The following is a 17,520-nucleotide window of genomic DNA, read 5'->3' as shown; positions in this document are numbered from 1 at the left end:
CCAAGGGGCTTTGCTGCCTGTATTGCCCAAGGGGCTGCGGTCCCAAGGTGGCCATGCTGTGGTCTTCTGAGTCTTCCGAGGGCATCTGCAAACGAGGGCTGGCTGTTGGCAGGGGCTTCGGTTTCTCTGCTGAGGGTCTCATGTGGTTGCTTGACTGGCAGTCCAAAGACAAAGACGTCCCTCCCACTTCTGCCACATGTGTGGGTGCCAAGGGCCACCCTTAGCTCAGGACAAGTTGGACTTTCCAAGAAAAGCTTCATGATGCTGCTTCCTGGGCCTGATCTTGAGCCCAGGCTGAGCTGAGGCCCAGGAGGGATGAGCAGTGGAGAGGGGCATGTCTGGGGACCCCTCAGCCCAGATCCAGAGCTGTGGATACTGTGCAGATGCCGCCAGGCCCGGCACTGTGGGGAGGGCGGCTCACAGTGCTGCCTCGCCAAGGCCTTGGCTGGCTTGTAGAGTAGGGCTGGGTGGGCTGCCCCACGCCCCAGCCTCTCTTGGCCCCTCAGCCTCCCCATTCCTCCCTCTCTGGGGCACTGACCACCATCGAGGACCCCTAAAGCCTCCAGTGGATTCCAGTGTGCTACACCCTCAATGATCTCAAGAAGATATGGCCAGGGAGAGGACGGGGCTGAGAGGCAAGGGCAAGGGATTGGGGACCCTCCAAAGGGTCAGAGGTTCTCTCCATGGGTGGATTCGTGGGAGGACAGGCAGGAGCCATTCTAGATAGCAAGGACAGCTGACTCTTCCTCTCCTGCCTGGAAAGCTTAGGGGAACATGGCTGGAGTAAGGTAAGGATTGAGATGGCCTGGAGCCGAGGGGAAGAGGGACACAGGGAGGGTCCTGGGGGCAGCTTCTCAGCACCCTGGGCAAGGGGTGTCTGGAGGTAGGCAGGGAGGGGGTGAGGTGGAGACTTCTGGAGGCAGGCCCCAGGTGGGACTGCTGAGCTGGGGTCCCAAGGAGGGAGCTGTCCAGCAAGTGTCCAGCTGTGAGTGAGGACCCCGGCTCAGGGGAACACAAGCCCTAAAAGGGAGGCCCTTCGTGACCCAGCTGCACCAGCCCCAAGCCCCCAAGTGTGCAGCAGTCCAGGCTGTCCAGGAGGGGCCTCAGGGGGGAGTGTGGAGGGGTGGGGGTGCACTGGGCCTCAGTCAAGGGGCCTCTGCACAGAGGTGCCTGTGGGCTGCTGTGCCTGAGTACCCGGCCTCTCAGGCCCCTGGTGCCAGGCCACAGAGGCGAGCAGCTGATGATGAGGAGAGGAAGTCCTGTCAGTGCTGGCGGGAGGTCAGGCCGCGGCTGGGCACAGACAGGCTGTGAAGCAGACACCAGGGCTGGCTGAGGCCACTGGCCACCACATAGGCCACACAGGGCTGCTGGGCTGAGGTATTGGGGAGCCCCACACTGTGAGCTTCCTGGACCCTGAGGGCAGGACCTCGACCCAAGAGCCACAGTCCAGCCAGGCCAGATTCATCCCGGGGCTCACACCCCTCTGTGCTGAAGGAGACCCTGGCCTTGGGGGTAGGGGCTGCCTGGTGAAGGGCCCCTCCCCTGCTCCTGCAGCTCGAGGACATCCTGAGGGTTTCCAAGGCCCAGCCCTGTCTGTCCACCTGGGTGTCCTCCCTTTGCCCAGGGAGGCCAGTGGTGAGACCAGGGGATCTGGGGGCAGAGCCCCTGCTGCTGCCCGCAGTAGCAGCATGCTCACACACATTTTATAAGGACCCAGGACGATGGCTATGTCTGCCTTCCGCTCCAGCGCATTTTATTAAGAAGGAAAAGGAGGGAAAAGAAAGAAAAATAAATGAGAGTCTCCCACAAGGACCACACACGGTGGCCCAGCGTGGTCACGGGGCAGGGCTGGCCCAGCTGGCAGGCTGCAGCCCACAGCCCCTCCAGATCCTGATGGTGGCAGCAGCAGCCCTGGTGGAATGTGGGCCAGATGGGTCCCACTTTGGGTTCCTCACACCTCTGCTGCCCCTGGCTGCTCTGAGATGGGGGCTAGTGAGGCGTCCGTGTCCTTGGCGTGGTCCTGGTGGGGTCTGTTTGTCATAATCCTTGCCAGCAGCCCTGGCCCTGGCGGTGCTGCTGACCCAGGCAGGGACCCCCCCTCCTGGCTGCATGCCACCAGCCCATTGTGCCCCCTGGGCACACTGTCTCCATCCATCCACCCCATCTCTGCAGCCTCTGCTGGACACCAGGAGGTCCCAGGACTGGGCGAGGGCCATGGCCTGATGTGGATCCTGTAGGGATAAGGCCAGGGGCCTGGCATAGTGTCTGTCCCCCCTCCTGATGTCCCACCCCCAGTCTCGTCACCAGGACCCATAGGCCTGACAATACAGGAAGCCCCTCTGGGGACAGGACTTTGAACTGGGAACCATCCAGAGGGAGCAGGGGCTGGGAGAGCTGGGAGCCCCCCTCCCCATAGCAGAGCAGGCATTTGGCTTCTGGCTCCTTGGTTAACAACAATGGAGGGGGTGGGTGCAACCTGGAGCCCCCCCCCCCAGTGTGTCTGTCCCTCATGCTTGCTTCAGGAGACAATCACTGTGGACCTCTTGGAAAAAATGTTCTCATTGTGAACATAAACAGGCAGCCCAGCTCTGCCAGATGTTCCTGGAAAATGTTTAGGATCCCAGTCAACATATGAAATTTCCATCAGACCTTTTATTAATCAGAAGGCATTTGCTGTCGGTTCACCCTGCCTGATCCCCTGGACGTCCTGGGAGAGGCCTGGGCCCCAAAGGGGACTGTCAGCATAGGGCCTCCTGCCTCCCCTCCACCCCCAGCAGAGAGGGCTCCAGGACTTCCGCAGGGACCAGCCCCTGTCACTCAGCCTGTGGGTCCTCCAAGGACCAGGACCCTTCCCACGCTCCCAACAGCCCCTCTCCCACCACCTCTTCCCGCTCCGGGCAAGCCCAGCTGCTTCCAGAGGTTCTGGGCAACTCAGTGGTGATCTCTTTTATGGGGTGGGAGACTCGTAAAGAACCAAGAGCCCCACTTAGGAGCTGAGAAGCTTGGCTGGCTCCACAGCCCAGGAGGAGAGGCGGCGGGAGAGTCCTGGGGGTCAGGAGGGAGGGAGTGGCGGCAGGAGCAGGAGAGGTGACCTGAGGGGGAGTCCTGGGGAGGGAGGCCTGGAAGGAGTCCTAGAGGAGAGGCCTGGGAGGAGGGGGCCTGGTGGGGCAGGCTGGGGGCAGGAAGCTGGGTACTGGGGAGCCCCAAGAGGGAGGGAAGGCCTGGAGGGGGCAGGAGTCTGTGGGGGAGGGGGGAGGGAGGGGAGGAGTCCCAGGGCTCACCAGACAGGGAAGCTGGGTGGGTGGGACCCCCAGACTGGACCCCGGGGCCCTCTCTTAGTAGGATACCCGGGTCCTGTGTGAGTCAGTGGAGCCCCTTGACTCCCCAGGCCTGTGGTGTGTATCACAACCAGATGGGCAGTGGCCCTGGCCACAGCAGTCAGGAAGCTGGAGCTGACTTTCACCCTGGTGTGAGGATGGGTGCACTCCCTCGCTGGCTCTGAGCGGGGCTGGGCAGGGGGACCTGAGAGGGCCATGCTGCCCAGGGGCTGGGGGTACTTCCTGCCCTCATTCCTAGTGCGGCCTGCTCACCCCCAGCTCCTGAGCCTGGGGCCTCTGCCCTTGGCAGGGAAGCTCAGATTGGTCACCTCAGAGGTCCGGGCACGTCGTCCTGGCACACGGCCAGCTGTGTCCTCAGCCCTCCTTATCTGGGCTGTGCAGGGCTGCAGGCCACCCTGGCTCGGCAAGAACCCATCAGCTTCCGAGATGAATGGCCGTGGTAAGGAACTCCGCGTGATGGCTCTTGGATCAGGTCCTGGCCGCAGTGTCAAAGCATCATTTTTTATGGGCAGCTCTGTTTTGGCCATTAAGTCATAGAGGGAAGGCGGGAGTGGAGTCCGGCCTGTGCTCTGAGGGTGAGGCGCCAGCATGGCCCAGCTGGGGCCTCTGGAGCAGACCAGTGCCCTGGGATGATGGTGAGGAGCCTGGGAGGGGATGCCAGTGGGTGGGCATGGTGGGGGGCTGGGCAGCCCCCTCCCACTCAGGCCTCTGTCGCCTCTTCTGGCCAGGGAGAACAGGGAAGATTCTCCCAGCCAGCTGGCCAGGACTGGGACTGAGCCAGGTGGGTCTGGGGCCTTCCTGCACAGAACAGGGCAGCAGAGCCTCTTGAATTCCTTGCTGCCCTGGGGGCGGTAGTGCGTGCCCTTCTGTCCTGGACCTGGGCTTTGCCCACTGTGTAGCCCTCCCTGCAGCATCTTCAACAGCTTATGGGAGTAGGACCTCACTGCCGTGGGGGAGGAACTGGCTGGCCCTCAGTGAGGCCCTCTCTGCAGGAACAGAAGTGGCGTCCAGGCCAGAGCAGTAGGTGGGGACCTGCTTGCTGCTCATTGTCCTGGGCGCAGTCTTGCTGTGGAAGGCTGGGAGGGGCCGCCTTCCACCCCAGAACTCACAACGCCCCAACAGGTCCCAAGAGCTTGCAGAGTACGGAGAAGCACAGGGACGTGGGGCAGGGTGTGGGGCGGAGCCGAGCCCAGCTCACAACTCTGACCCAAAGAGCTTCAGAGCCCACAGTAGAACCAGCACCCGTCACTGTCCCCACTCCCTGACCTGCCTTGTCCAATACTGAGTAGGCAGCGACACTGAGGCCAGAAGGGTCACCTGAAGGATGGGGAGGAGGAGGAGTCCTTGGTGGTCCCTTAGAGGACACAGGGGAGGAGTCCTTGGCAGTCCTCTAGAGGACAGAAGAGGAGGGGTTATCCTAGGGAGGTCCCATGGAGGACAGAGGAGGAGGGGGATCCTACGGAGGTCCCCTGGAGGACAGAGGAGGAGGGGGTCATCCTAGGGAGGTCCCCTGGAGGACAAAGGAGGAGGGGTCGTCCTAGGGAGGTCCCCTGGAGGACAGAGGAGGAGGGGGTCATCCTAGGGAGGTCCCCTGGAGGACAGAGGAGGAGGGGTCTTCCTGGGGAGGTCCCCTGGGGGACAGAGGAAGGGTCATCCTAGAAAGGTCCACTAGAGGACAGAAGAGGAGGGGTCTTCCTAGGGAGGTCCCCTGGAGGACAGATGAGCAGGGGTCTTCCTGGGGAGGAAGTTGGAAGGTAGAAGAAGGGGCAGAAACGTGAACTAGGTGGGCTGTCACGGAAAGGTATGGAGGCTCCTCAAATAACTACCAAGGAAAGGATGCAGAGTCCTACCACTGGTCCTTCCTCCAAGGGACATGAAGTAGCGTGTCGGAGAGACATCTGCACTTCTGGGTTCGCACTGTCCATGGTGGTCAGGTGGGATCAGCACAGATGGATGAGGAGCAAGTGGTGCCGTCACAGGCCATGCAGCCACAACAGGGGTGAGGTCCTGGTTTCAGTGGCCAGGTAGGAGGAGCTGGAGGATCGTGGATGAAACACGCAGGCACAGAAAGAAGGGCTGCACATGTCGGCCACCTGGGGTGGTATCGTGACCTCGGAGAAACTGAAGCTTGTGCCCTGCGGCTCACCTGCACTCACCCTGATGGACAGCAGGAATGGGACCTTTCAGAGCAGCTACTAGGGAGGACTCTGAATGTTCCCAGCTCAAAGAAAGGATGACTAATGGCCAAAGTCTGAGGTGATGGACCTGCCAATCACCTGATCTGATCATCACACGTTGCACATGGAGATTAAGCGGCCACTATACCCACTGAGGGTGTCAACTGAAAGGAAAATATGTGTTAAAAAAGGAGAATGCTGCAGCTTCTGTGTGGTCCTCTGCTTTGGAGGAGTGATTTCCTAGTTCCAGGGAGGGTCCTGACCATGGCAGAGCAAGGGTGGGAAGAAGAGGAAGTAATTTTGATTCACCACGGAGGGGCTGGGGCTGGGGAGGATTTGAATGGGCAGTGTCAAGGGAGGTTGCTTTTGTCTGTCTCCTGTTACTATGCCAAAATGCTTGAGGTAGGGTGGCTTTTTAAAGAAAAGAGGTTTTGCTGGGCTTGGTGGCATGCACCTGTAATCCCAGTGACTCCAGAGACTGAGGTAGGAGGTTCAAGGCACAAGTTCAAAGCCAGCCTCAGCAACTTAGCGAGACTCTGTCTAAAGATAAACAAATTAAAATGGCAGGGGATGTGGCTTAGTGGTAGAGTGCCCTTGGGTTCAATCCCCAGCACTGCACAAAAAGGAAAGGGGTCTGTTTAGCTCACAGTTCTGGTGGTCCAAGATCCAGGGGACACATTCGGGGACTGCCTTCTCGCAGCAGAGTTGTAAGGCAGCGTAGGGCACCACGCAGCAAGACAGGGAGTGTGCGTGTGTGTCCTCCAGTCTTCCTGCATGTCCTGTGTTCCTCAGAAGTCACCAGGACTCCTCCCCAAGGCCCCACCTCTGAAACCTGCCAGGGGGGCTCAGTCTCAACACAGGACACACACAGAGGGCTGTCCTCACACCACGAGACAGATGAGACAGACGGGGGCCCAGGCACTGCTGGGGTCAGGAGGGAGTCCAGTCACATGGCTCCCCAGGATGGAGGTCCCTGCGCCCAGAGCCTGGGGACACGGGGCTGCAGGCTGCACTTGGGCACGGCCCACTCCTGCTGTGGGCTCTCCGACCCTTACTCCAAGCACCTGGCACCATGAGCCAGCCCCCTGAGCTTCCTGGCCAGGTGTCAACCAGGAGCTGATGGGAGCTGGGGACAGGTACGGCTGGAGTGGGAAGCAGTGCCCTCGCCACTATCTCATGAGCCAGTGAGGTCCCTCTGTGGGCAGCATGGCACACCCAGTGTGGCAGCAAGGCAGAGGCCCTCAGAAAGCCTGGCCTGGGCCTGCGGCTGGCCTCCTGGATGCCGGTTCTCTCTGAAGCCTGTGCTGGGGGCTCTGCAATGCCAGGGCAGCGGAGTCCCAACTCCCAGGTGCAGCCTACGTCCTCTGCTCAGCACCCCAAGCCAGCGTCACAACTGCCACTCACACCAGGCAGGCCACCGCCCCAGCTTTGCAGAGTAGGCCACTCAAATGTGCTGGGGCCCAGGGAAGTCCCACTTCCAAGAGGCCAGAGAAGTGCCCCCTGGTGGAGGAGAGGGCAGGGTGCCACTACGCAGCCACTGCTTTGGAGTCCTTGGAGGAAACCATGAAGTGGGAATTAGAACCCAGAGATGTGCCGGGACTTCAGCCCAGGATGCCACAAAGTCCTCAAGCACAGCCGCCAAGCTGGGGGCCAGGGTGAGGCCTGCCCACGCACTGGGCTCTCCCCTGCTGCAACCATCACACCATGCACACCCCTGCCGAAGTGCCACACAGAACCCCGCAGACATGTAAAGGGCCACGTCACTTTACAAACTGAAGCTGGGAGCAGGGGAGTGTGCCCATGATCCTAGAGCCTCGGGGTTGAGCCAGGGGGCCAAAGTTCAAGGTCAGCCTAGGCAACTTGATGAGACCCTACCTCAAAATAAAATAAAAAGGGCTGGTGCAGCTCAGTGGTAGGGGATGCTGGAGCACTATGAGGTCCTAGGTTTGATATTTATTTGAGGTATTACAAATAAATAAACACAACAAGCTAAAGAATAAACATTCCATCTCTGAAACAAAGCGGGTTCCCTTTAACGCACTCTAGCCGCGTCCTGAACGTTGGCTCCGCAAGTGCTACTACACGGGTGCTCTTGCCGGGTGGGGTGCGAATGCCCTAGTTTGGGGCGTGGTTCCTCCAGGAGCCATGGCCAATCCAGGCACCGCAGAGCCATCACATACGGGGGCGATGGGGAGGCCTGGCAGCTGCTGCTTCCCATAGGCAGCCTCTGTGGCTGCGAGAGTCCCCTCCTGGTCCATGGGGCTGCACCCACAGAGCCCCTCCTGGTCCATGGGGCTGCACCCACAGAGCCCATCCTGGTCCATGGGGCTGCGCCCACAGGGGCACAGTGGCCGGAGCACCCTCTGCACCAGCCGCGTGGTCAAGTGTGTTTTTCTGCTTTGACGGGTGCTGGAGGTAGTGCTGATCCTGGCTTGGGCAGCAGCCTGACTCTGGCTCAGTGCCATGCCGTGCCCACTCCCCAGGTGCCTGGCAGCTCTGCTCACTCGACAGTGGGAAGCCACTCTCCCTCCAGGAGCACCCACAAGTGCCATGGATGTGACCCAGGAAGACAGAGTCACATGCTGACGCTCCTTCGGGGGGCTCCAAAGTGTCTGTGGCTCCCCAGGCCCAGTGCAGGTGGACGACAGGCCAGGGGGAGGGCCCAGATGTGGTTAGAGCTGGTCATAACTGATCGTGGCCAAAACCCACGGGACTTGCCGTGTAAAACCATAGCTCTGTAAACACCAGTAGAGCCAGATAGCGGAGCTTCGTTTCAGTCTCCTGCCAGAAAATAAGCCCAAGGACAGCAGAGAATGATCCTTCCATCTCCTTGCCTTCCCAGGGCTGTGACTGGGACACAGCAGGTGTCCCGTGAATGTCACATGGAATGTGTTTATGTTTTGAAGTGCTGCAAGAACTCTTGTGTTCAGCTGCCCTTCGGGGCTGCATGACCCCTCCCTGGTTGGGATCCTGTGATCTCAACTCTATTCGACCAGGTACCTCCAGGAACTGAAGCGACACTTGTCACCCACCAATCCCACAGGCAGGGTGCAGTCTGAATGTCCAGCCTTACCCGCTGACTTCTGTATGCATGGCAGACGTGGATCATCTAGTCTGTGGCCTGCTGAACTGCAGCGTCCAAGTACAACGTGTCAGTATCTTCTGACCAGCTAACCCATGAACTGTCTCTCCCTGGGCATTCCTGCAAGTTCATGTTTTGATAAAAAGTTGGAAATCAACTTATCTAGGTACAGAGGAAAAGAAGAACCTTAAGCTGCTCTGTCTGAGCTGTGTATTTTTCCCTCGGGTACACCTGCCGTGGTAGGGGCTTGCCCTGAGGGTCGGCCCCTTCAGCCCTCAGCAGCACAAAGACCTCCCTCCTGGTTCTGTTGTGCTCCTCTTTAGGCCATGGTCTGGGAGTGGCCTTTGAAGCCCATGTGCTGGAAACCCAACCCCAAGGTCATGTGTTGGTGGTCTGTGGAGGGACAGGGTCAGGAGACCCTGCTGTCACCAGGGCCCTAGCGGGTCAAGGAGGACGTGGCTTGGTTAGGAATATGCTTGCTCTGGCACACCTGTGAGGGCCATGTGAGGCCCTTCCCAGGTCATAGTGGGGCAGAAAGTCCCCTCAAGAGCCCATGCTTCTGCGTTCCAGCCTCCAGAAGATGAGCCAAATAAGCTTCTATTCTGTCTCCTGCCTGTCTTCCTTTCTCTTTCCCTCCTAACCTCTATTCTTTATAAGTTTCCCAGTCTGTAGTATTTAGTTTTAGCAACAGAAAATAGACTGAGAATAGGGGCATTTTAAAGAGCTCTGTGTATGACCTTCCATCTCTTTTTGGAGGGGGTAGGTGGGCTGTCCATCTCATTGCTCAAACCTCGATGCCCCCTAACAGGTGCACAGACTGCGTTTACACAGCTGTCTCAGGACTGCTGAACTTCCTGTCACCTGGTCGTCTCATGTTCTCCAGGACAGCCCCCCACACTAAAAGCCTTCTTGTTCTTTACATGAGGACATCTTAAGTGACCCTGCTCATGTCTCTGGACACCTCCTAGGTGATGACAGAGACACTGTCCTCCAACGGTGCACAGTGACAGTGGAGGCAGAGCCTGCCCAGCCCCAACCCACGTGTCAGGCAGGAGATCCCCCATTAGGGACATAATGGCATCTCTCAGTCCCTGATTGTCGAGAAGTAGAGAGGAATGCTTTTATAGAATTTGGTCTATTTGAACCTTCTGTTGATTTTGATTTTTAAAAAATTCCTAAAAAGGGAATTAAAACTCATTTACATATAATTATGTAATATCTTGTGATTTCTTATTTTTTTTTCATTTTTTTTTTCTTTTTTACCCCCAGTGTTGGAGACTGAACCCAGCCTTGCACATGTGCTCTACCACTGAACTATATCGCCAGTCCTTATAATTTTATTTTGAGGCAGGGTCTTGCTAAGTTGCTGGTCTTGCTAAGTTGTTGAGGCTGGCCTGAAATTCGCCATCCTCCTGCCTCAGCCTCCCAAGTCACTGGGACCATAGGTGTGTGCCACAGCATCCAGCTCCTCTTTGTCATTTCTTTTTTTGTGTTCTTATTCTCATTTCTTTCTTGATTAGGTTAGTAATCCCCTCTCCCCTGCCACTACACACGTTTTAGTTTTTTTCTTTTTTAAAAGCAGCATTTTGAAATACAGTTGTCCCTTGGTGTCCTTGAGGGTTAGTTCTAGGACCCCCCGCAGGTACCAAAATTCAAGTCTTTGTGTAAAAGGCTCAGTATTTGCCTGTAACCCAGGCAATCCTCCATGCAGTTTGCATCCTCTCTAGGTGGCTTACGACACCTCATAATATGTAAATATTCTGTAAATAGCTGTTATACTGTATCATTTAGGAAATGACAAGAAAAGTAAGTTTGTTCATAGTTAATAGAGACAAAATTTTGGGAGGACTTTTTTCCGTCTGAAGCTGGTGAGTCTGGGGTGCTAGACATGTGGAGGGGCAGGGCTGACTGCCAGCTGTGGTATGTTTTGATTTGGGCTCATTAGTTTCTGCACAGATCCTCTGGTTCCTTCCTTGGGCCCAGCTACTCTCAGCTCACCTTTTCCAGTTTTTCAAAGTGGATGTTTAAATGTCTTCAGGAATTCCTTTCTGTTTGCAGGTTTAAATGTTCAGACAATGCCCTTCCCTCTTGCCTCAGCTCTAGCTACAGCCCACAGACTCACGCTGGCCTCTGGGTAGTCCTTCCTACAAAGGCTCCATTTGGTCTGGGCTCTTCCTTTCATGCTATGGGAGCTGCCTCACCCTGAAGGTGGATGTACAGGGGACAGGTGGGCCCTTCTCTGCACAGACACTCACTCTGAAGGAATCTGCTGCAACCCTGGGGCAGAAAGACCAGTACAGAAGTGCTGAAATGCTTGCTTCATAAATATTTAATAACCTTACCAAAGCTCCTGGCTCTCCTGCTGCATCTCCTCTGCCCTCCTGGGAAGCCCCTAAGCCTCCCCTGGGAGACCCACCTATGGACCCGGCACCTGGCCTCACCTGGCTCTGGAGAGACTGCCAGGAGGAGCATAGGGACCCGGCAGGCTGCAGCTGGACTGAAGCAGGGCATGCAACCATGAGGAAGCCTGGGGTAGTCTCGGTCCTCACAACACTAACAGGCCCACCAGAGTGGCCACAAGGACACCAACAGTGACTTCTAGGATGGGGCAGAGAGCAGGGGTCGGCTGAGGAGGAATGGGTGTGATTTCTATGTTATAACGGATCCAGTTTGAGAAATAGGAGACCCGGGCATACACTCCAGGGTACAAGGGCTGGGTACATCCGCGGCCCCAGCTCACGATTCCAATCTGCAACCATGTGTGGTTGAATTCACAGACCAGCGGCCCCCCAGAGTCACCCTGCAAAGGAAGTGGGGTTTTCTGTTACCTGAGGGTCAAGGGCCTGCTTCTCAGGTGCAGGGAGGGTGGCCTCGCTCCCCACTCACATGGCCCCCTCCCTGGCGGCAGCAGGCCCAGAGCCACAGTCTAGGCCTAAGGCAGGTATGAGGTATTCATGCACCATCATCAGCACACAGCCATCCCAGGGTCCCTGCCCAGCCCCAACTCCAATCCTTCCGGTGGGGGCATACCTCACACACAGTCCTCACATTAAAGAGGTCCCCAGCACACAGCATGTCTGGCAGGATATAGGACGAGTGTCTGTACAGCAGTGCACACAGGGCCTTGGAGACCAGCGGCAGCTGGACCTCCTGCAGCTCATCCGTGGTGTGACCTGTATGGTTCGGAGAGGGGCAGCTGGGTGAGTTCCTGGTGGGCAGGAGGCAGGGACAACAGAGCCTCAGCCCGCAAGGAACACAGCCCACCTGGGAGAAGACATGTGCCGGCTTCAGCGTGAGCTGCCCTTGTGCCTACCTTGCTGCGTGACCACTCCCCACCCAGTGGCCCAGCAAGAAAGGTTGGTGAGGTTCACATCAGGAGGTGCCAGGCAGACCGGTAGGACGGCGTCGGAAAACACAATGGGGGTCTTCAGCTGCACCAGAGCCACGTCACTCCCCACGGGGTGGAACCTTTCGTAGTTGGGGTGCAGAATCACCTGGTTCACCTCGAACCACTGGGTGTGCTCGTTGGCCACCAGGAGGTTGACGATGCCCACGTACATGTCAAAGATCTGGATGCTCTTGTCCCTGGGGGCCAAAATGAAAGCCACTGCATGTAGCCCCCGCCATCAGCCTATAGACAGAACCAAGACTGGAAGGCGGTGCAGCCTGACCAGCAGAGGTACCCACAATAGGTGCCTGACTCAGATCGCAGACCATCAAGGGCCCCTGGCCAACAGCTCTACAAGCCAGACGCCCCCACATACGAACCCTCCCTTGCAGGAGGCTGGACAGTACACACTTCCCGCAGCAGGCAGATGGCCAAAGGGGAGTCTTGTCCCTGTGCACCAGGCAGCTGCTGTGGACGTGACTGAGGCTCAAGGGACAGGGCCTTGCTCGGTTAGCATCAGGGAGCATGGCTGGGATGCGGTCTCTAGCGTGGGCACCTCGGTGTGGGGCGGGATGGTGCAAGTGGGGACCAGCCTCTCGGAGCGGTCGGGGCCTCAGTGCAGAGAAGGGTTCTGCTCAAGCATACGGGCGGTACAAGTGGGAACCCGTTACGAGGTGGACGCAACACCATCATGGACACGCTGTGTTCCTGCCTCCCGGCGCCCTCACCTGCTGAAGCAGTGCGCGGCCGACAGCACCCAGTACTCGTTGAGGATGGAGCCCCCGCACACGTGGAAGCCGGCATACTGCACGCTGACCTGCCATGGCCACTTCCCCGGGGGCGCGGACACACCGCCCAGGATCTTGCCCTGCACCGCGCGCCGGCCACAGGCTGGGGAGAGACAGGCAGAGTGGGCGCACGGCGGGGCAGCGCGAGGGGTCTGATGGCTGCCGGCGCCAGGGACAGGACCTACCCACAGCACTGCTCAGGGAGTTCCCCGAGCTCTTAAGGTGTTGGTGGGCCGCGGCGGTGGCCCGGGCCAGGGGCGTCTGCAGGAGCAGAAGCACTAGCTGCAGGAACCCCAGGGCAGCGCGTCGGGATGCGCCCAGGCCGGATGCGGGGGTGGCCATGGAGGAGCCTGCGCAGCAGGTGAGTACGTAGTTGCAGGTGACAGCGCCCCCAGCCGGTGAGGGAGCGCCAGCCGGACACGTGACAGCGCCTGAGCCCTGGATACCTGATGGCGCCCCCAGCAGGACGTGCTCCCACCAATGACTGCAGGCCCAGCAGAACAAGCTCCCACCAATGACTGCAGCCCCAGCAGAACACGTGATGGCGCCCGCTCTAGGCATGTGACAGAGCACCCAGCCCAACTCTTGTAGGTGTGGCATTCCATCCCATAGTCACACCTCGATCTTCCAGCTCTGAGAACTTCTTACCCAGCCTGGTATCCCCAGCTTTCTCCTTGGCCAACTCAATTTGGTTGAATCATTGTCTCTCACACCTGTGCAATACCCTGTGAAAACCTTTTATTTTTTTAAATTGAGGCTTCATTTACACACAGTAAAATATACTCATCCCAGCTAGTTTTGACAAGTCTTGTTATCATCAAGATACAGGATTCCAAAGAATTACATAACAAAAATGAGAAAAATTAGGGCAATTCCAAACAAAATCCTGGCATGGTCTTTAAATGTACTCTACAAGCTGGTTTTAAAAGTTATAATTCATGTTGGGTGCAGTGGTGCAGGCCCATAACCCCAGCAGTGACTGGGGAGGGTGAGGCAGGAGAATCTCAAGTTCAAAACCACCCTCTGCAACTTAGTGAGACCCTCTCTCAAGATAAAAAATGTATGAAAAATGAAAGGACTGGGGATGTGGATCAGTGGCTGAGTGCCCAATCCCTAGTATAAAAAAATTAATAATTCATGTGGAAGGGTAAAAATTTAAGAAGAATAAGGCAGATAAATTTCCCTACAAGACACCAAATTTTATTATGATTCTGCAGTAATTAAAACATCAGGGGGGCATAGGCTGGGACAGATAATGGAATTATCTTTATCAGTTCAAGTTGCTATGACAAAATACCAGAGACTGGAGGGCATGTCAACAACAGAAATTTATTCTGCATATTTTGAAGGCTAGAAGCCCAAGGTTGGGGATCCAGCATGGTCAGGGACTGGGGAGGGCCCTCCTGGGCTACAGACTACTGCCTGCTGGTGCTGACCTCACATGGTACAGACAGGGTGAGGATTATGACTTAATCCCCTCCTCAAGACCCCATTTCTGGATACCATCACACAGGGAGTTAGGAATTCAACCTATGAATTTGGGGAAAACACAAATATTCAGTTTATTATAGGAATGAAACCCAGAATTAAATCCTGATAGATATGGAGCTTCGATATCTAATTGCAGTGGTGTGTTAATCCACTTTCCATCACTGTGACAGACTACCTGAGAAAATCAACTTTAAAAAGGAAAGATTCCTTTTGGATCATGGTTTCAGAGATTTCAATCTACGGTCACTTGGTCCTGTGGCTTTGGATCTTTGTCAAGGAAGCATCATGGCAGGGGACACATGGTGGAGCAGAGTTGCTCACATCATGATAGCTAGGAAGCAAAGAAAGAGAAAGGAAAGGGCCAAGGGCAAGCTAGTGCCTTCAAGGTCACATGTCCCCTAAAGTTCCTACCACTTCTGAAGAGTGCCACCAGCAGGAGAACAAGCCTTCCTTGGGGTCACTTCATATCCAGACCAAAACAATGACAAAACATAAAGCCATCTCCAGAAGCAGGAGACACTTATAATGCGGTAAGGACTCACCAGAACAGTGAGATCTGGGGAGCAAGGAGACAATGACCCGCCCCATCTGAGTGGGTGCTGCCCTTGCAGAAACGGTGGCAAAGGGGTCTGGCCTTATGAGGCTACTGAAACAAAATAGGAGTCAGGACCCAGCAAGGGGTGAACTGTGGTCAACCACACCTGCTTCCGGCTGAAATAAAAAGGGATGCTCCCCATAAATAAGGGTGAATCCTAGGTAAATCAGTCCTTTAATGGCCACAGCCCAACTCTGAATCAACTGGGTACTCAAACCTTGAACCTGGAAAATCTCAAGTTCTCAAGCCCTGAAGGCAACCAAAGGTAACTCCAAGTGGCTGGTGTGCCCATGCACCTGGAAAAAAGCCCGGTGAGCTCCTCTTAGGGCAATGAGAGCATTGTCCATGAGGCTAAGGATGTTTCACTTGTTTCTACAAGTGAAACCTGACCTCTTTTCCAGCACACAAGCAAAGATGGCCAGAAAGAAGCACGAGATGTGCACCATGACAGAGAACCAGCAGGAAAACAGACACAAGAAATCCCAATGCCTGGATCGCCAGCCAGAAAACATGAAAGAAGGATGCTGACTATGGGTAGGCTCAAGGGGGTCAAAGGCTTGTCAACTGTTTGCATTGACTGGAAGCTGTAAATTTGACCAAGGAGAATGTGAAAAGAATCATCATAGAAATTATAGAAATGAAAAGCCCAAAACCCAAAATTCAGAAACCACTGAATGGTTTTAACAACAGTTGAGGCTCAGATGAAGAGAATCCATGAACTAGAATGTGAGTCAGAAGAAAGACCCCCTATGGGAAGGAAAAGAGATGCTCAGAAAAGAAATGTGGACGTACTATGTGCTGGGTGCACGCACTTTTAAGAAAGAAAGTGCTGCTTTTATTTTGATTTTTTAAAATAAAACAATAAAGCCAAGTTGTATTAACAGGACCAGAATGACCTTCCACCTGAAACAACTCCCACCCAAAATTTAATACAGGAAGCTGGTGTTTAAGACCAAACATCAGGCAGTGAATGCTGGATCCCAGAGAGACAGGGAAGGAGTGGAGGTGGCCACCACTGAGCGACTCCCAGGACACAGCACAGCAGAACGCAGCTCCAGGGCAGTTGGAGGAGGCTGACAGAAGAGAAGGGATAGCAGGACGGCCATGGTGGTCAGGTTCTTAGGAGAGGGCACCAGACACAAGAGAAGGACAGAGAGAACCCTGGAGGACCGGAGAGGGCACCTTTGTGTTCTCAGCCTAGAGTTTGTCACATAAGCATGTGACAAAACCACCCAAGGATGAAGAGAAAACCCCAGGAGAATGAAGTGGAAAGCCACCCGGTACTCACAACAGGTGTGAGAGTCCCGTTCACAACAGGCAGGTGGGAAAGGTTCCATGCCCACAGGAGAGTGGCAGGTGTACCCGACACTCTCAGTGATGAGAACCAGTCATCACTAGACCAGACTGCACCCTCACCATCTAGAAAACCACAGAAGCAAGACCTGAAAAGACTTAACTGGAGTCAAGCCACACAAATGAATTCAGATTAAATTCAGGAAGATCTGTAGGAATTAAAAAATATATATACAGCACCCAGTGAGGTAAAATTCACAATGCCTGGCATCGGTTCAAAGAAACTAGACAGGTAAAGAAGCAAAAGCTCCCATCCCCAAACAAGGACATTAAAACATATCATGGCTGTAGGACATTAAAACATATCATGGCTGTAGGACATTAAAACATATCATGGCTGTATTCCATGAAAACAAGAAGTCACACAGAAGCCTAAAAGGCACTAAGAAGCACAACCAAACTTAGAAATGAATCCACAATCCTGAGGCTCACCCAAAGTCTTACAGAAAGCCTGAGAGGAAGGAGGATTGCATATTATAGGTGCTAAGAGTGGGGCTGGAGGACCCTCTGGAGAAGGTCAGCGGTGGGTTATGTAGCATAAGTGCTATGATCAGTGGGCTGGAGGGCAGAAATAGAGACCTTCTAAAGGACACACAAAGAGAATCACTTTCCAACAGTTTAGAGAATGGTGTCTGTTAGTCAGCTTTCTGTCTCGTGGCAAAGCCTGGGATGATCAGGCTTGGGATGCAGGTCTGGGAGACCCTTTCCTTAGCATGTGGGGGGCACGGGTTCAATCCCCCACAACATGGCAGGGGATGGTCCTAATAAAATCAACTTAAAGAAGGAAAGATTTATTTGGGGTCATGGTTTCAGAGGTCTCCGTTGGTGCCTCCCTTGCTCTGGCCTCAGGTGAGGCAGGACAACATGGCACAAGGGCTTGGTGGAGGACAGCAGTCAGCTCATGGCTGCCAGGAAGCAGCAACAGGAGAGGGAGCTCAGAATAAGATGAACCTTCCAGGACATGCCCAGGGGCCACCTCCTCCAGCAGGCCTTGCCTCTCTAGGTGTCCACCACCTCCCCAGAGCACCACCAGCTGGGGACCAGTCGTCAACACACAGACCTTGGGGGACAGTCCAGATCCAAACGAAACCAATCAGAAAATGAGTAAGATACAGTAAAAAAGAAATATGAGGACTGGGAATGTGGCTTGGTGGTTAGATACCCCTGAGTTCAATCCCCAGTACAAAAAATATGAAATTAAACAAAAAAAGCAGACACAGGCAATAATAAATGTCAGAGAAGAAAATAAAATAGGAAATAAATATATAAATAGTTGGCAAAAAAAAAAAAAAAAAAAAAAAAAAAAAA

The 17,520-nt window shown here is 55.3% G+C and overlaps 2 protein-coding genes across 2 annotated transcripts in view; both read right to left on the bottom strand.

Annotated features, from left to right (window-relative positions):
- Window positions 1-10,103: 10,103 nt before the first annotated feature.
- Prss38 (serine protease 38) lies at window positions 10,104-13,303 on the bottom strand. The gene is made up of 5 exons (XM_048801351.1): window positions 12,959-13,303; window positions 12,714-12,876; window positions 11,911-12,182; window positions 11,628-11,770; window positions 10,104-11,397 (listed from the first exon to the last, which is right to left on the bottom strand). Exons 1-5 carry the CDS (start codon window positions 13,113-13,115, stop codon window positions 11,143-11,145), a joined length of 990 nt encoding a protein of 329 aa, XP_048657308.1. The 5' UTR covers window positions 13,116-13,303; the 3' UTR covers window positions 10,104-11,142.
- Window positions 12,103-17,520, bottom strand: part of Snap47 (synaptosome associated protein 47) — a 111,801-nt gene continuing 106,383 nt past the window's right edge. The window contains exon 6 of the mRNA XM_048801349.1: window positions 12,103-12,182. The gene's annotated coding sequence lies outside the window, so the exon portion shown is untranslated. The remainder of the gene's footprint in view (window positions 12,183-17,520) is intronic.

This window comes from Marmota marmota, unplaced genomic scaffold, assembly GCF_001458135.2.
Source record: "Marmota marmota marmota unplaced genomic scaffold, marMar, whole genome shotgun sequence".
Lineage (NCBI taxonomy): Eukaryota > Metazoa > Chordata > Mammalia > Rodentia > Sciuridae > Marmota > Marmota marmota.
The sequence above is the reverse complement of the archived record's forward strand: the minus strand, read 5'-3'. Positions and strand labels throughout refer to the sequence as shown.